Source organism: Clarias gariepinus, chromosome 18 (assembly GCF_024256425.1).
Source record: "Clarias gariepinus isolate MV-2021 ecotype Netherlands chromosome 18, CGAR_prim_01v2, whole genome shotgun sequence".
In the NCBI taxonomy this organism is placed as follows: domain Eukaryota; kingdom Metazoa; phylum Chordata; class Actinopteri; order Siluriformes; family Clariidae; genus Clarias; species Clarias gariepinus.
Window position 1 is genome coordinate 14,286,234 of NC_071117.1, and position 20,452 is coordinate 14,306,685.

The window sequence follows — 20,452 nt, forward strand, 5'->3', positions numbered from 1 at the left end:
TTACAAAATGACTTCCATGTGTAAGACGACATGGTTTTCAATTATGTCCAAATCAATAAATTATTAGATGTAGTAAATTTTTATGATCATTTTTTTATTTTGTTATAAATTAATTTATATTAATATGAAATGAATAACATCAATGAGGATCTAAAAGCTTTGCATAAAATTGTGAAATCAGTTATGACATTTCTAAACCAAAGGAAAGAAACATCAGACATACCGTTTGCATTTGTACAACGCTCTTCATCTAGTCACTTCTGAGTCAGGAACAATTTCAAATTGCTAAATGTGTTATAACATAAAACTCTTTTTAAGCAACAGTAACACCAATGACATGGTTTTAAATGCTTGATATTTATTTCATATTATCAATTATGATCAATTATTGTTTCATGAGTTTGATGTTTAACTTATTTTATAAGATATTGAATGTTATTGTGAATCAGATTTATTTCAGGAAAAAAATTATTTAGATGAAAAGTATATGGTCCCAGTTTTTATATAATCAAAGTGACAAGACATTTCTTTGAACTTAAAAAAGATACAATTAAATATTAAGCAAGATACATTTAAAAATGAAAAAAGAAAATGTATTTCGTGACTGTAGGTACATACTTAACTTTCTGAACGCATACAAGAAAGGTAGGCAGCACTGTCGCCTTGCACCTCGAGGGTCCAGGTTCTAATCCCGCCTTGGGTCTGTGTGCATGGATTTTGCATATTCTGGTGAGTTTCATCTGGGTTCTGGGTTCATCTTGTATTTCCTTGCACAGTCCAAAGACAAGCAGATTAGGCTGATTGGCATTCCCAAATTACCCGTAGTTAATGACCGAATAAGCATGTGTGTGTGTGCCTTGTGATGGATTGGCACACTGTACAGGGTGTACCACACACCATTCCCTAAGTCTCCTGGGACAAGCTCCAGGCCCCCATTTCCCTGTACAAAAAAGATTTTGTAATCAGCCAAACAAAGTGACAGCACTCTCCACCATTTTAGTTCAACGCTTCAGTGAAGAGTAATATGATGCAGGTGATCTGGCAACCCTGATGTGTCTACCAGCTGATCTGGGAACGGCCATCACTAGGCGTCAGTAGACGGTGGAAGGATAAACTGTGTCAAGGTAAAGACGAATCAAGACAGTCAGGTTTGTTTAAGTAGTGAGTTGTTTTCTATTTTGTTATCAAAAGCAGATCGGTGTTTTAATGGAGTAATAAAAAAAGGAAGTGATAGTAGAAAAGAGCGCCGGAGAAAAAGAAGCGGAAATAATCCTAATAATCCTAATACTAATAATACTACTAAGAAGAGACGACACAAGGAATAATAACTTTTCGTTGGAGCAGATTAAGCTGAACAAGGTCGGTGAAGTTGTTATAAGTAGTCATAAGGCTTGTTTTGGTGAAGTTGTGTTCTGATGCTCCATATGGAAGCGGTACTGTACCGCCTGTTGAGTGCGCGTGCAAAAACATCTGGATCTATAGAGCCGTTATTATGTTTCTTTTCTAATAGATACATTGCATCTAAGATATCATTTATACATTTAACAACAAAATCCTATTTAACAATGGAAGATGTTTGTATATTTGATCCATAATGGGTGTGGAGGAGTGTGTGTTCTGCCTAATGTCAATCATTTAGACACACACACACACACACACACACACACACATATTTTACAGATAGTTTATTATATTCCAATAAACACTATTCTAACCTTTAATAATGTTTTTATTTATTTATTTTTAGTTTAAAGGCAGCAAGGTGGTGTAGTGGTTAGCACCTTGTTAGGTTAGGTGGTTGACACCTCCAGGGTCCAGGTTCGATTCTCGCCTTGGTGTGTATGCATGGAGTTTTCATGTTCTCCCCGGATAATCTTGGTTGTTTTTCCTCTGAGTACTCCGGTTTTCGTCCCACAGTCCAAAGACATGCAGGTTAGGCTAACTGGCGTTCCCAAATTGCCCATAGTGTATGAATGTGTCCTGCAATGGATTAGCACCATGTCCAGGGTGTATCCAGGATAAAGTGGTATGAATGATGAGTGAGAGCGATTCTAAATTGAGTTTTTTTTTTCTTGTGACACACGCACACATTTAGGATTTGATTCATCAGATGATGTTTATACTTCAACCTTTCAACCTTATCTTTATCAATCTATTTCAGAAGAATTAGATTTCCTTGGGTCTTAAATGGAATAAATGGAATATACAGTACAGTACTGTGAAGAAGTATTTGCCTGCTGATCCAGATTTTTTGTTTTGCTGCATATTTGTCATACAACAAATTTGAATATCACACAAATATTACCTGAGGAAATACAAAATGCAGTTTTTAAATGATGCATTTATTAAGGAAAAGGGGGAAAAAAGCTGTCCAAAGCTGCTTCGCCGTATGTGAAACAGTAACTAATGATCAGTGAACAATATATATACAGTATATATAAGGGGGCAAATACTTTTTCACAGCATTGTATACCAAACAACTCAACATTATTCCTTGTGACATGGTAAATACATACAAGCAAGTTGTTCAGTTTATTCAGTTAAAATCATTTGTGTAGATGAATTGTTACATATCCATGTTGTAATACCAAATGAATTTCCCAACTCAAACCTTTCTTTCAGCAAGGTGTGTCAGCTCTTGGTGACTCCCTCAGACTCATAGCTATATATACGGTACACACACATATGTACATGACTACTAGTCTACTGTAATTACTAAATTAAATTGTGATGTTGGACAGATGGTAAATCATTAAGTTGAAACCTTGAACATGTGTTGAGCCTTTTCCAGGTGTTTGGCAGCTTTTAGAGAATCTGATTACTGTAGAAGTTTTAAACTGGTAGTGTGAAGTTTTTGCCAGGACATAAAAGTATTAGGCAAGTATTAATGGTCTCCTGCCAGTGTTAAAAAAATTTGAGCAGGTGTTCTAGGCATTGGGCCAGTGATACAGATGGTAGGCTTGTGTAAAAGGCATTGGGCCAAAAATAAAGGTGTTGAAGAGGTGTTAAAAGTAGTGGAGAAGTTTTACATGCAGTGGGTTGGTGATAGAGGCACTGGAGACATGGTAAAGGTAGTGGGTTGGTGAAAAAGATGTTGGTATGATTTTAAGGCAGTGGGCCAGCGATAAAGGAATAGGAGAGGTGTTAAGGCCAATGGGCAGGTGATAAAGATGTTGGGTTTGGTGTCAAAGATACTGATTTGATGATAGACATTGGAAATATGTTGGGCTCATGTTAAAGGCATTGGACAAGTGTATGTATATGTTGGTATGGTTTTAAAGCAAGCAGGCCAGTGATAAAGCCATTGGAGAGACAGTGAAGCCATTGGGTGAGCGATAAAGATGGTGGAGTTGTGCTAGTGAGGTGGGCTGGTGATGAAGTCATGCTGGTGTTAAAGGTAATGGAGAGGGTTTTTTAACCTGTTTGGTAAGTGTTTAATGTGTTGATGAGGTTTGTAGGCACTGCGAAGTTGCCAAAGCTTGGATTAAGTGTTGAGCCTTTGGGTAGTTATATATTTTTATTTCACAGGATTATTATGGAAATTGTAATGTGGTTTAAAAAGTATTACTACATTTTGGGTATTTTTGCTTAAATGACTGGGCCCTTATGGAGTAAGCGCTGTAATTCTCTGAATTTGGCATGGAGGGAGAAAGACAGATGACGACTGCGTTTGCTGACAGTGCGCTGGCTGCTTTGCCTTTAAGGTCCGGATGGTTTGTGCTGATTTTTTTTTTTTACAGAAACAAGTCCGATCAAGAGTAACACACTCAGCATCTCTGATTACATGCAGCAAAAAAACAAAAAAACAGCAAGGTGGATTGGAGAAGAAGTTGCAAATGTGCTAGCAGACAGGAGAAGAAAAAGAAAGGAGACACTGGGTGGCTCATATCGAGTTGGGACAAGTCAAGAAGATTTTTATTGTCATACTTCACAGATGCATGTAGAGGGACTAAAAAGTGTGCCTCCAGGACCTGACTAGATAGGGGATGGGGTCAGGGGTAGCTCAGTGGTTAAGGCATTGGACTACAGTTCGGAAAATCCCAGGTTCAAACCCCACAACCACCAAGTTGCCACTGTTGGGCCCTTGAGCAAGGCCCTTAACCCTCAACTGCTCAGATGTGTAATGAGATAAAAATGTAAGTCGCTGTGGATAAGAGTGTCTGCTAAATGACTAAATGAAATGTAAATGTTAAAGCGCAAAAAATAAAGGACAAAATAAGGTTAGCTGGTAGAAATGACATGTGTGAAGACAGTTACATACTTATATCACATACTGTATTACCTTCTCCTAATATGATCATGTTTAGTTTACAATTATTATGATAGTAAAGATGTAAATAGAAACATTTATGTACTGGGGCAGGATGTATGATGTCCCATCCATAGGACATTGTAATAAGACTGCGTAAATCTTTTTAGGGTACAGTATACTGCCACACCTTTATGATGTCCCTGACATTCCATTCCCTAACTCGATTGGCTTCTGATCTTGTAGATGGCGACAGTGAACGACCCCCGGCAGCAGGCACAGGTGCAGAAGGATGCGGCTGACCAGAACTTTGACTACATGTTTAAACTACTAATCATTGGGAACAGCAGTGTAGGAAAGACCAGCTTCCTTTTCCGCTACGCAGATGACTCGTTCACCTCGGCGTTCGTCAGCACCGTCGGCATCGACTTCAAAGTCAAGACCGTCTACCGCAATGAGAAACGAATCAAACTCCAGATCTGGGTAAGTGATGGGATATGTGGACCACCACATGTTCTTGGTAGGCAAAGCATGGAAAAAAATACAGCATCCCAAACCCAGTTTTTCTTTTCTTAGTTGTTCTAGTGATGGTGATTATTCAAAGTGTCTCTGGAACCTGGAACCTACCCATACCTTTAGTTCCTTGTGTTCTTTTTCTCCACTGTCGGTCCTAACATTGAAGGCATGACCTTTTTCAGTTTTACTGTAGGACGCATCACCTCTGTGTCTGTGCACGAGGTATTGCCTGTGTTTCAATCCCAGTGGAAGAGGTGTGGCTATGTACTGTACCAGTCAAAAGTTTGGACACACCTTCTAACTCAACAGTCAGCTGTTATTTTAAGACATGGAGGTCAGCTGTTCTGGAATAGCTCGTGCAAGAGCGGTATTGTCAAGTACTGTTGCAAAACCAATCAAGCACCATGATGAAACTGGCTCTACAGTATAAAGACCTTCCTAAGAAAGCAAAACCAAAACTTACCTCTGCCGCAGAGGAGAAGTTCATTTAGAGTCACCAGCCTCAGAAATCACCAATTAACAACCAGCACCTCAGATTTACAGAGCAGACGTATCATCTCAATATCGACTGTTCAAAGGAGATTATTGCATATTTTGGGTGCCTTCAACATCGTTTTACAATGTAGAAAGAACTAAAAATCAGGAACTACCATGGAATTAGAAGGTGTGTTCAGACTTGTGACTGGTTCTCTAAGCTGAGATGCACATCACCTCATTTCATATCATATACTATTCATTAGAGTGATGCAATTTGTAATCAACATAGGTATTTTTTTTCGTAGACATGCTTTTTGGATTTTCTAGACAGAATGGATTCATGTACTGTATATATGGTACTACTCTAATGCTGATAAGGAATCATTTACAATTCATTTGTTGCGAAGTGGAATGTAACATAGAGTGTTCTGGTGTAGCCTGATTCTGTCATAAATGATGCATTACTATAGTATGCATAGTGAATCAGTATTAATCACTTCTCTCTCAATAAATTATTTCTCTACAGTTGAATAAAAAGCGAAATTACCTTAACTTGTGTATAGGCATGTCATGATTTTCAACTATGACTATATACAGTATTGGATGGCACGGCGGCTTTGTGGTTGGCACTGTTGCCTTGCACCTGCAGGCTCCGTGTTCGGGTCTGTTCGCATGGTGTTTGCATGTTCTCCCCGTGCTTGGTGGGATTCCTCCCGGTACTTGTCCGTATTGTGTAAATGAGTGTGTGTGAGTGTGTGTATGTCCAGGGTGTAACCCAAAGCCTCGTGCCCTAAGTCTTCTGGGATAGGATCTTGTACTGTATACAGCATAAAGCGGTATAGCCAATGACACGATGACGACTATATTGTAGCTTGACTATAAATACAGTATATTACTATATTCTCACATGTGGAGAAAAATAGTATTAAAAAAAATAAATTTAGATCATGTTTCACCTCTCCTTCCCCCAAACCAGCTGTTAAGCTTTCAGCCACTCACTCACAAACACACACTGTGGAGTAAAATGCCTTATGGTTGCTTTTACATGATCTGTGTTTTATACCAATAAAATCAGTTGATACAATAAGTTGATATAAATGATTAAACTCGGTAAAATACTGAAAGTGCTTTTTGTGTAAGAGAAAACAAGCTTTCACATCCTGAAAAAAACTCTCTGCAGACTGTCTGATTTGGATACTTCAGTGTTTCTGGCAGTAAAAAATCCTTCCCGGCTTGTCTGTATGTGTGCACGGAATTACTGATGTAATCGATACATAGAAGGGAAAGTGGTCTTCTGAGGTTAATGAATTATTTAGCACATTTAGTGTGTGTGAGTATAACCAAGGCTTACCAACTGTCGCAAAGTGCCAGTAAACACTATAATTCTCTTTCTTTGCAACGTATGAGACTCAAAAACATATATACATGTTTAAACTAATTAGGGCTCGATGATTAATGATCAGTGGGAATAGGACAAATAAGGGCATATGCTGCATACCATGAATACTATACAATACATAGAAGCATTCAGTATGGAAGATTTATAACTTATTATAGGCTGCTGCACAATCGTATAACTATCAGTCAGTCAAATACTCTCAGAGTTACTGTTTATATCTTTATTTCTTTAGTGACCTCAAAATATCTAAAACTTTATTTAAATCATAATTTATTGGCTGCATATAATACTTTTATTTTATTTATATGCATACAATACTGTAAATTCAATGTAACAATGTAATATCAATACAATAATGTCATATGTATATGATGTGATGTGAAATAATATTATAATAATATATGACATAATATAATCAATTATGACATGATATATGATATGATATGACATGATATGATAGGACAACATGACATGACATGACATAATAGGACATGACATGACAACATGATATGATATGACATGACACCCATTAACTAAAATTTTGGGGACAAATATCAACATTAAATGTCCTCCATTGTTAATAGCTGACATCTAATTTAGGCTTCAGTTAGCACCTCCAGGTATTAAAGCTAATGTTTTAGCCTCAGGTTTTTTTTTTGTTTATTTTGTTTACACACTAAGTTTAAAGGCAACAAAGCACTTACAGTTCTTAATATTTCAGCTTAAAATATTGCGCGGTTATTGTGTAGGTTCCCCTTGTGCCAGCTGGGCAGCTCTCAGATCCTCAGGGCGGGGCTCTGCAGGGCCTCTGGGGGTGTCTTGTGGTGTCTGCCACCAGGATGTTTGCTGTAGAACTTTTGGGTGCTGTGGGTTGTGCGGTGGGGCCACTGTGGACTGGACTTGTTTGTCTGGCTTATACCATAGATGCATAATCGGATTGGGATCTGGGGAGTTTGGAGGTCAGGTCGGTGGCCTTAAGCTCTTTGCTTGATGGTCCTCGTGTGCAGCAGGCTGTGGTGCACTGAGAGTTCTTGTGTCTTTCTATTGTAGCCAGAATTGACTTGTTTGGTGAGTTGTGTTGTATTGGTTTTCTCTGGGGTCAGACCAGATGCTCTCCAAAGGCATAAATCAGCCATGTGAGCAGTATACCAATATATAATTTAATATGTTAATATGTAAATAATATGTGATGTCACAGATATGGTTGATCTGTGTATACACACACTGCAGGCCAGAACTCTTTAACTCCAGTCCTGGAAGGCCAGTGTCAAGCACAGTTTATCATTAACCAACCTAAACACACCCACTGAACCTGGTAATTAACTAATTAGATGAATCACCTGTGTTTGAGCAGAAGAATCTCCAGGAAGTATCCCTGCTGTAGGATGGTAATTCAAATTCGAATTCAAATTTTATTTGTCACATACACAGTTATACATAGTACCGCCCGTCACCTTAAAGGCTAAATTATGGATAGAAATAAAAATAAATTGGGGAATGAATTAATAATAATATAACACTGGGGGTTTGCCGTGTATAGACTTTGTTTTATTACAGTATTCACAACAAGGTGAACAGGAAAAACTAATGTTAGCTTAATAAACAGCTAAATTAGGTGGCTTATGGATGTAAAGTAGCCACCTTGCAGGTTTATATGGGTCTAACTTTACAAAATTTTGTATTGTCTTAACATTAGTTTGTTGACCAGATGTGGAATTTTAATATTTATTATGTACTTAAATACATAATTCACGTATCTGTACTTTATTTAAGTAGTTTCATTAGATAATTTTACTCCACTACATTGTACAGCAAATATCTGTACTTTTAATTTACTACATTTCCGCATGCTTTAGCGAAGCATATCCACAGTGGGGTGTGATATTTAAGGTGGAGATTTAATTTTGCCACCTGCTGACAATTACTCCATTACTCAACCTCAGTTCATTAAACCTTAAATAAATTTAAAATGTTTGTATTTTTTGTACTTTTACTCTATGTGACATGTAAAAGGAAGACTTCTACTTTTACTCAAGTACAGGATTTGTGTAATTTGCTCACTACCGTAGATGACTAACTAGCAACTAAATGACCTGTGTGTTCCTATGCAGATGATTAATTTTTAACATCTGAGGTTTCATTCCAGATTTTGCCTCTTCTGTCTTCCATATTCAGTAGGCAAAATGCGCTCCAATGCACAATGAATGAATGGCCATCATAGACCTTATGTTCTTATGATGTGCTGCCATTTTACCAGCCTTAAACCAGCACAGAACTATTTAAACCAGCACAGAACTATTTAAACAGAAAGGCCTGATTTCAGACCGGCATGCCAACAGCTTCTTTGTGCAACAGGAAGGAAACCTGGTGTGGCTGATTAAAGAAAACACTGAGACAGCCTTGAGCTGTTGAGTGAAACTGGCCTTCAGTTCCCTTTGAGGTAGTGCATTGTAAATTGTAAAGTCATGCTTGCAAAAACTTAGACCTTATCTTAAGTATGCAGTACTTTCCTTAGAGGTAAAATTAATAGTGCTCTTTATATATATATATATATATATATATATATATAAAAGAAAGATTTTAGTCTAACAGTTTTAACACACTGGCTATCCACTAGCCAACAAATGTGGGATGAAACACCACAATTCCTGCAATAAGTGGCTGTTAGATGTAGATATTAGGACAGATTTCAGGAAACGTGCTACAGTACAGTGCCTTGCCAAAAGAATTCACACCCATTAAACTTTTTCATATTTTGTCACGTTACAACCACAGACATAAATGTATTTTATTGGGATTTTATGTCATAGACGAACACAAAGTGGCACAAAATCGTGTAGTAGAAGGAAAATGAAAAATGGTTTTTAATAGAAATCTGAAACATAAATACATCTGTTCTGTGAAGCTCTCAGAGGTTTGTTAGAGAACATTAGTGAACAAACAGCATCATGAAGCCCAAGAAACACACCAGACAGGTCAGTGATAAAGTCATGGAGAGGTTTAAAGCAGGGTTGGGCTATAAGATAAATATCTCAAGCTTTGAACATCTCACTGAGCGCTGATCAATCCATCATCTGAAAATGGAAAGAGTATGACAGAACTATACAAACCGTACTGTTTCCATTTTAGGATAAGGAATTGAACAGTGCTTCAAAGTATGGAAAAGTTCAAAGTCTAAGAATACATTTGCAAGGCAGTGTATTTATAAATCGTACAGTAGACGTTATTAGCTGCAACAATTTCTTATAATAATAATAATAATAATAATAATAATAACAGACAGGTTAAATCCATAAGAAGAACAAGAAGGAGAAGGTTTATAACGGCATAACTTCAGATTAATGAAGATAATCATTCATTCATTGATTAATTGATAAATTCATCTATTCATTCATTTATCTTCAGTAACTGCTTTATTCTGGTCAGGCTTTCAGTTTTCAGAGAAGACTGAGTGCATTGTGAGGACACACCTCGAATAGGACAACAGTTCATTGCAGGACACCATGTACACACCAACAAACATACAGTACACAGACTCCTACGAGTGTTCACCTATGAGTGTAGGAATTTAGAGAAAATGCAAAACTATAAAGACAGACCATAATCTGAGCTTAGAACCGAAAACCGATATGCTTATGACTCAGACATCATTAGTTTGGAGGGTGTGGAGGATATAGAGAGACTTGTGGGAGCGTCTGTCTGCACGGACTGAGTAACTTTTCAGAGCTATCTAATGATATAAGCTCATGTGTGACTGAAGTGCTTAAATATAATCCACATGTGACAAAGTAAGTAATGTGTGTGTGTGTGTGTGTGTGCGTGCTTTATGGTTTACTTAAGAGAGGAGACGTTTTAAAGGTAGAATTTAGTTTGACTTGGGTTTGACTCTGCACTATTGTGGGAGAAAGCAAACACAGCACATTACACACAACGCTATGTGTAACACGATTAATAACATTTAATCACACACATATACATGGAGCATGGAATTACAAAATGCTTTGCTCAACTGAGCTGCCATTGCTGTTCCTTAGTTTTCAACAAGACTTAAAGGACCCCTGAGCAGTGAGAAAATAAATAAATAAATAAACGAAAATTATTGTCTGAAAAATTATTATCCAAGTCATGGGATATGATGTTTGCTTTCTTACAAAAAAGTTTACAAAGTTACTGGCCTTTTCTGTAAATATATTACATGCCTCAATATATTGTATGTTTTCACATACAGAAGGGAAAGTCGGTATCTATAGTATTAGTAGAGATACATTAACTTTAACTTTTAGGTACTCAGTATGTCAGTGGTACCATCAGTCTTCCCACAACTAAGAAATAAATTATTATACAGCAGTTACTTCCAACCGAGTAATCTGATTGGACGAGAGTCATTCAGGAGTGATGATATGGAGCATTACAGCACTGGGACGTTTCATTATAAGTCTCATTACGAGTCACAGGTGTTCAAATAACCGTTAATTACACTAACTGACGGTCGCAGCGTGGGTGAAATCAGGTCTGTACGGTCCGCAGTACTGAGGAGAGAGCAGCTGCCTGCCAAAACCTACAGTACCTTAAACCCAGTCATGAAAGCACGTTCAGCAAGAAAAACTAAATAGTAATTGCTTCTAAGTTCTCTTATGTCTCTTGTCTGAACGTCTGTATTGTTTTGCTCATGGCGAATGTGAGCCAGAAAGCTAACTAGCTTCTAACACAAAGCTAACACAAATCCCTCTCTAACCACTAGGCAAGGACACTACTTGGTGTGTGGAACAAGTAATTGTACAACCTAGCAGACTAGCTTTCCATTTAACGCTATCCAAACCTGATATTCTGATATATAGCTGATATTCTAAATTGCAAAGTGATTCAGGGAGTCCAAGGTGGCTGTCAACAAAGTAAATGTGTATAAACTACAGTACATCATAACATTTTCAAATATTCATGAGATTCTTTTTAGATGAGTTGGTAGCTTCGTAGCTTCTTTGCTAAACACAAAATATCACTGATTGACTTCATTTAGATTTAGTATGTGTTCAGTATATTTTTCACCAAAACATTTACATTACCTTTCAGAGATGAGGACGAAATCATTGGCTCCAAAAATTTTTATTTTTAATTTCTTTATTTATATATTTTAGCATTTGAGGTGGTAAAATGTTGCTGTTCCTCTATAAACCTACAGGTGGTGCAGTCTAAACTATTCCCACACAAATAATTTTTTTTATAAAAGTTTATATATAGTATATATACTTTAATATATAAAATATATATGTTTGTTTAAAAATGTAACTAAATCAATATATGTGATATATATACAGACATACAGTGTCAGGAAAAAGTCTATACCCCTTCCTGATTTTTTCTTTTTGTCACACTTAAATGATTAAAATCATCAAACAAATTTTAATATTGACCAAAAATAACCTGAGTAAATACAAAATGCAGCTTTAAAGCAATTATTTAATTTTATCCATCTATTTACAGAGGTATCTCAAAAATTTATTCACACTTCAGGAAAAAAAAAACTTGCATAAATATTTTAAATACTACATTTATTGCTATACATTTTATATAGTATATGATAATAATATGATAGTATTATTAATATTAAAGTCATATAATAGTAATCATATTATTTATTTTTTTTAAGTGTGTATGCATTTTTTGGTCTGACTCTGTCTCTCTCTCTCTCTCTCTCTCTCTCTAGAGATTCTAAATAGTTATGAAATCCTGACACTTATAGAATTGCAATACAGATTAAATTGGCATCTAGGTATCGTGATAATATTGTATCGGGGGTTCCCTGGACCTATGTTAAATATACTTTTTAAAGCTTTAGAACAATAGTACAGTGTGATGTAATAAGATTTACTAGTGACGGCTACATTCACACCTATGCACATGAACACCCCAGTGTGGGCTAATCCTAAACATTTTGTGTGTGTTTGTGTATGTGTGTGTGTGTGTGTGTGTAAACAGCTGGTTGAGCTTATCTATGTTGAAAGAAGGAGATTGGGGTCTTTTGTCTGTTAGACACCCATGAGGTCTTTTCCAGTGACGCGTTCACACACACACACACATGCACACACACATGTACACACGCACACCATATGCAAGGTCTACAGTTTTACAGTATCACAGAACCTAATTAGGAGTTGCCTGGTTACTACAGTCCTCTAGTTGCTGATGCTCTGCAGTGTGTTTGCTGTCTTTTTCATTAATGTTAACATGACCAGCTTGCAAACTTGAGTATTCCATCATAAACCTGCATAACCTGAATTCAACAGTTAAGAGAAGGGTAGATACAAAAATCTAACACTCATTTTATAAAAAGAGAGTGAATATTTTTTATGTTGTAAGGATTTACTGTTTCTTGTGAGTCAGTCGACAGGTTAATGTCGAGCATAAAATTGGAAAACATTATCCCATTAAAGTACTCTATGGAAGAATAAATTGTAGGCCGCGGAAAATACAAAAAATTGTCTTTACACCTTAAGAATTTAAAACTGCCAGTGTCTGTGAATTAATTTTGGCAAAGCCCACATGCACCTTAAAACATGACATCTTAGAAAGTGAGAATATCTTGAATCTAGTCAAATGTATTTCCTATTTCCTAATACACGATAGCAGTAAAACAAATATCATCATTATTAATCTTAAGCATTTATTTTTTTATTCTGTTAGCAGATAAATTTGCTTTTTTTTTTTTTTTTTTAGAAATGAATGCTTAAAAAAAGCTAAATAATCTGCAAGTGGAATGAAAAGATTTGAAGCATAATAATGTAAAGTATGTCTAGAAATAGGCTTAGTGTTATTAATCTTTTATTTAGTTTATTGGTATCTTTTAAGCAGAAATGAATTTGATTAGCTTCAAGATATGAGTGAGACTTAATTTTTTCCAGCAATTTATTGAAAAGTAACAAAACCTGCTAATAAATATACTGCAATAACTTAACTGATTACAAATACTAACTACTTTTGCTCGCTTTGCACAATAAAGTCATGAGAATGACTGACTTTTACTTTATTTATTTGGTTTCTGCTTTATAGTTGGATAGCAAAATTACCTATATATATATTACTATTACTATTATATTATATATTAGATATAATATATAATGATATATATTATTATCTAATATCTAATATATTATTATGTATAGCACATAGAAACAGAAAATGTGTGAATACCCCTTTGAAAGGTGTGACTCACACCACTCAGGATTCTTTATATCATGAAGTCAGGCATCCTGTTTGCTTTTGCGTCATGTGACGCCTGTATCACTGTTGATATAGAACAGCACACAGTAAACAGCAGAGCAGCAGGGAGAGCAAACACACAAGGCCCATGGAGAAGAGTGTGGTGTTGAAGCAGCTGATCTGGTTCGTGATGGGGAAAGCTTTTCACAGCGGTATCAGTGATAAACAGAATAGGAGGATTTTCCTACCACAATATTACTGCTATAGTCTGGTTGGAACGTGTGTCGATTCGAACTGTTCAGTCTGCTATTTCTCCAGACAAAACAGTCAGCGTTCAGCTGATAAGCTGCAAAGTTTAAGTCTGTTGGAGAACCATATAAAAATACACTGTACAGTATCCTCGCTCAAACTACCCTTCAACCCAGAATGAAAAAGAAAATCTTTTTGTTAAGTGATTCCCCTTAAAAGAATATATACTGTATATAGTCACGAAGCCATGAGCATTGTTTTGATGTATTTTTGTATCTACAAACTGTAATAGTAGTGCTACTGTCAAATAATTCGTTTTTTACTTTTGTCAAAAAAAAGTCACATTTGCACCATAAATGAAATGAAAAAGTTGAGTATAAAGGACGTTATGTGCCAGATTATGTGACAGACCTTTTCCCTTGATATGGGTTTGGCTATACACATCACCAATCAACGTGATAGTTTACTGTAAAACACACAAAGTTTGCGGAAGACGCCAAAACGATCGAAATGCATCTTCAAAGTGCCCAAATCCTCACAAAACACAAACGACTGCGCGACACAGCATGGCTTACCCAAAAAAATGCAAGTACACTATGAAAGCTAAACCTTCAAAGATGTACGGACAAATCAATGTACGTTTATTCTTCCCGCAGGAAGTTTAAAACCGGGTTGTCTCATAAGTTCCAAAACTGTAGTAATTATAATAGCAGTAATGTAAAGCACCACTATAAGATAAAACCCAGGTCATTAGAGCAAACATATCCACAGCAGTCTGAGGTGTATGAGTGTGTAAAATACCTGAACTGAGAGCCCAGTGTGATGCACTAAAATCAGAATGTTGAGTAAATTGTAATATTATGAACAGTCATGTGCCAGATTTAATAATCTACTTTAAACAGGGAGTGTATTAGGTTAATGATTAAAGAAATACACCTTAGCGTAAACAAGTGTTAAGATACTCACACTTACAAAATTGTATTTCTTTGTACTGTATTAATAAGTTATGCAAAGACAGGCAAACATCAACCTGAAATAATATTATCATTGATTAAATCAAAGCTGATGAGCTTATTTTTAGCTTTAACCCTTTTATATATTTCTACAAAGTCTTTAAGCGTCAACAACGCTAGTATTATCATTTTTTTCATTTGAGGTGGTAAAATGTTGCAGTTCCTCCATTATCACACAGGTGGCACTGTAAAATCTTCATACAGTACATTGGCAGGCAGCACAGCACTTTGTACGTTAGGAACAAATCGCCTTGATAATAATTGTAAAGAAATCTGAAAATTTGTTATATTATTAATATAAAATAGTGATACTGACAGAATCCCAATGCAAATAGATTTGGCACCAAGGAATCCTGATAATATCATTTTCGACTGTTCCCTGGTGATTCCCGTCCGTATTATGGATATTGGGATAACAAATGCCCCAAATACAATACAAAAGGAACTTAAGGATATTGTGCGAATGCATGTAAATCGCCATAAATGCTTCAAATCAAGTGGACATCATCATAACATTAATTCAACTATATAACAATGCTTATCCAATGTTAAGGTTTATACTGGGTCTATAACAGTATAGAGTACTGCTACACATCACATGTTCTTACGAATCAGATGTTGTTTCTGTGTGTCTGTAGGACACCGCAGGTCAGGAGAGATATCGCACCATCACCACTGCTTACTACAGAGGAGCTATGGGATTTCTGCTCATGTACGACATCACCAACCAGGAGTCTTTCTACGCTGTACAGGACTGGTGAGTCCATAATGAGATATGATCTCATTACGAACTCTAATTTTGTTACTTCTTCTTATTATTATTCAAAAAAAGCATGCAGACACGTGACCATAACACCGTTATACCTTATAATGTGTGCTTTTCTCAAAAATGCTGCTACAATGTTAAAGCAAAGAACTGTCTGGAATGTCTTTGTATGTAATAACATTAAGATTTCCCTTTATTGGATAAAAGAAGCCCAAAGCTGTTTTAGCAGGACAGTGTATTTGTGTTGTTTGTGGCTCTGGGTTACTGATCAGGAGGTCAGAGGTTCAAGTGCCAGACTGGGAATCTATTAGCAAGGCCTCCCTTTACTGTATATTCTGGTGCTAATTAAAAAGTAATCTGTTTAATTTTTATAGAAATTATATTTTACTGTATATCCTGTACTTAAGAAATATCCATGAGGTTTATACACTTTTCATTTCATTTTATTTAGATTTGATTATTTTTTACATGTGTGTGCATGTGTCTCAGGGCAACACAGATTAAGACCTACTCGTGGGACAATGCTCAAGTTATTCTGGTTGGAAATAAGTGTGACCTAGAGGATGACAGACTGGTGGCTACAGAAGATGGACAGAAACTAGCTAATGAGTTAGGTGAGTTCCTTACACCAACCCCAGTAACGTAAAGGTCTTTAGTGAGAAAAGCGATCCATCTTGTTCTTTTATGTACTGAAACACCCACCCCTCTCTCACAATCTCTCTCAATCTCTCTCTCTCTTTCTCTCCGAATCTTTCCCTCTCAATCTCCCTGTCCTTTTCTCACTCCCTCCCTACCTTTTTCTCTGTTTTTTTATTTATTTTACTCGCCTGCATTGCGGAGCTCTGTTTGGCAAAGGAGTGGTTATGCTCCGTGACTAAGAAAGAAAATACTGCTGATGAGGCGAGAGTCTAAGCCAAGAGGAGTTTTAGGTTTATTCAGAGACGATTCAGGGAGATAGTCCTAACACCATCACAGGCAGATCTGAGATGGACTGATAATACATTTTATTATGTTTCATTTTGCCAAAGGATGAGGCAGACAAAGGCTTTTCATTCACCTGATCTTCATGTGTGTGTGTGTGTGTGTGTGTGTGTGTGCACGTTTAGGTTTCCAGTTCTTTGAGGCGAGCGCAAAAGACAACATCAACGTAAAGCAGGTTTTCGAGCGGCTTGTTGACATAATCTGCGACAAGATGAACGAGAGCATGGATGGACAGCCAAGCCCACTGGCTAATCACAAAGGACCCAACCTAGAGGACACGCCCCCGACCAGCCAAAATGGCTGCTCTTGTTAATGATTGCTCTCTCTCTCTCTCTCTCTCTCTCTCGCTCCCCTCTCTCTCTCACACACACTTACTCACTTACAAATATATGGTATGCGTATACCGTATGCCTAGCCCAGTCTCTCACAGCCACACTCACCTGATAAACCAGTTAGTAATAATGCAACAAAGTGTACATTGTAAGCATATAGTAGCCTACACACAGAGACAAAGCTGTACACTACAAAAACTGGAATCATCCTGTTACAGTGGTTCTCATCTGGACTTACCTTAGGTCTAATTATTTTTTTCGTTTGTCCTTCAAAGTCCTGGCTCAAAACCTTTTAAGCTTTTAGATTTATTGCACACGATAAATACCCCAGTAAAAGAAAACACTTTTGCACTAAAACAGAAGACAGATTACAATAAGGAAACTTACTATGACTCACAAAGAAACATCGCATTACTAACTTTTGCAAGACTAAAGACAGCATAATATTTAAATATTCCTATACTACAGCTACTACCCCTGATAATAAGGATAATAATTGTATTATCACCATCATCATCATCATCATCACTTATGGAGACCCAGACTCACAGTATTGAACTTACATTATTCAGTGTCTTTAAACAGGAAGACGTTTGGCCGAAGAATTATACCCAAGAGTTTTCATATAAGGATCGAACAGAATAGATATAGACAGTGTAGTTGGGAGAAAATGTAATGTCTTTATAAACCGACATAACATTACTATGCCTATAGATTCATAATACAAAGTCAAACTGGGACTTAAGATTGTACAGAATAACAGAACACAGTTTTCTCAGTATGCCTGGTCCATGACCGGACTGCCTGCTTCATGTCTGACATGCTGGCCTCCCAGGAATTCCTTTAATGGCTCAAATATGTGAAAATGACTTGGCATGAGGTCAGAATTGTATGTACCTGAGATACCAGTATATTTTGAGATATTTAAAAATTAAATGCCACCAAAATGTTTATAATGTCGAAATGTTTTTCATTATAAAAATGGCTTGTTTTACATTCAAAGAAAAAAAAAAAGAGATATCGTTACTGTTTTGTTCGGAAGCCGTCTTATGAAAAGCTGTCACACTGATGTGTCTATACTGTAAGTGTGGATTTTCTTTTTCATTTTTAGATCCTAGAGAAATTAACATCACGTCTCAGGTTTGAAGTGTAAAAAAAAAAACACTTTTGAATATCAGCAGCCCATGAATGCTGCAAGACACCATTTGAGAACCACTGAGCCAGAAGAGATCAGTTGGTCCGACTATCATAGACTATTATACTCCATACATCCATGCAAAGTGCTTCAGAAAACCAGCCTAGATGATTTTAGGCCACAGCATCTCAAATGGAGCAAAAATTTAAGGTTGTGTTCCAAAAAAAAAAAAAAAAATAATAATAATAAAAAAAAAAAAGGTTGATAACGTATTTTACACCTTGCTGATGTCATGTCAGTACCAGAGACTGAATGTAATGGAAATAAATTAGATTCTTCACCCAAGTTTGTTATATTTTACTTTGTATAAAATCAGGCCACTGGATCAGATTTGATGTTTTGTGAGAAGGTCCAAAAATTTCAGCTTTCTTTCATTTCAACCACATCAGCTACTGTATTTTTAGAGCTGTTACGCCCCCTGGTGGACACTGAATGTAACTTTCGTTTATCTCTGTATCAGAGTCGAGCACTCTGTGATCTCATATCTACAGAATAGGAAGCTGAAACTCACTATGGAAACTATGGAGTTTTCCTGCTCCAGCTCATCTTATTCATGTTGTGCTACTCGAGTGATATTACAGTATGTTGGTATGAGGCAAAAAAATAAAAATAAAAATAAAAAAATAGCAAAAGCTGAGGGATCTGCTGGAAAACTATGAAACTGGCTTATACAGTATATGCTATTAGAAATTGTGAACTGTTGTGAAGTATTAACTGTGTCTCTCATTAAGGGCGTTTTAATGCAAAGTATCATAATAGCATTTTGTTAACTGAAATCAGCCATATCAACCATATCATATTTTAGTAAACCAAACATTAAAATATCTATATTGAATAATGAATTGCTAAATGTGGCACTTTTTAAAAAACAAAAAAAAAATCATCATACATTGCAAGATTCATAATTCATTATTAAAAGCAAAAATGCAGTCAGACATAAACTTTCATGCCGGAAGCTAATTGGTGTCTACATTTCTGGTGTCTAAATTGTAAAATTTTCCCCCTTTGAACTTTACCTTCAAATAATTGAATAATTCAGGTGAATTCAACATAACAATGCTTAGCTCATTTCATTTGCCTTTAAACCTGTAAAATTCCCACTTGGGTTCAGACTTCTTTTTGCTGTCTCTGATGCAATAAAATGCATTACGTACATGATAAGCAAATTTATTGCACTTTACCCTTAAATAACCTTGTGCTTGATTAAAGTGATATGTGCAGTAGATTAAATAACATACCGTTGTTGAATGTAACTGAATTCTGAATAGCATTTAAGACTTTTTCCAACAGAGCAGTGACTGGGAAAAGTTGCCAAGTTTTAATTCAATTCAATTCAATTCAGTTTTTATGTGTATAGAACTTTTGCAAAATAGATTTATAGATTAAAAAAATGGATTTAAAAAATGTAAGGGAAAAGTATAAGTTATAATTATCAGTTTGTGCCTGATATGTTCAAGCTGATGATGGTGAGGGTGAAAAGGAAAAACTCCCTAATCTGACAACAGGACGAAACCTTGAGAGGAGCCAGACTCACGGAACACGGATTCATACTCATTTGTTTAATATCAGACAGTATAACCATAAATCAATCCCTGCTATACTTATAACTTCTGTTTTACATTTACAAATTCAGTGAAAAATACTAATCTCTATGTGATGGAGCATGCTTTCATTAGACAAACTGCTGTAATATAAAGATGTGTATGAGATGTAAACATGAGATGCATAGGATCCATTTGCATAAGATCCAAAATTCCCCATATATTCTGTACACAGAATGAGATCAAATTTAATATCTGTACAAGTTACACATTGAACCAGTATCAGTATGTGTGGACTGTCAAAACTTAATAAACAACAAACCAAGGCAAAACGCATATCACTCCTTTCTTTTGTCCTGCTCACATTTTCAAAATATAGAACAAAGCTTGAAAGTCAGTTAACTTGAGCTATAAAAGTGCTTTTACAATAAAAACATACTGCACATTTAATGCCAGGATTTGAAGCTTGGAAGTCCTTGAACCCTGAACACCAGGAAGCTGGACTGCAGAATCACCCACCAGTCTTTTATTCATTTA

General features: G+C 36.2%; 1 protein-coding gene across 3 annotated transcripts; it reads left to right on the top strand.

Moving 5' to 3' along the window:
• Positions 1-1,015: 1,015 nt before the first annotated feature.
• Positions 1,016-20,237, top strand: rab3da (RAB3D, member RAS oncogene family, a). 3 transcript variants are annotated; one of them, XM_053477121.1, is made up of 5 exons: positions 1,016-1,124; positions 4,496-4,732; positions 15,739-15,857; positions 16,356-16,480; positions 16,973-20,237. In XM_053477121.1, the coding sequence occupies exons 2-5, from the start codon at positions 4,496-4,498 to the stop codon at positions 17,158-17,160; spliced, it is 669 nt and encodes a 222-aa protein (XP_053333096.1). In that variant the 5' UTR covers positions 1,016-1,124; the 3' UTR covers positions 17,161-20,237. The 3 variants fall into 3 exon arrangements, with proteins under 3 accessions (XP_053333096.1, XP_053333094.1, XP_053333095.1); XM_053477119.1 differs by having other exon boundaries at positions 1,082-1,359; XM_053477120.1 differs by having other exon boundaries at positions 1,091-1,148.
• The last annotated feature ends 215 nt before the right edge of the window (positions 20,238-20,452 follow it).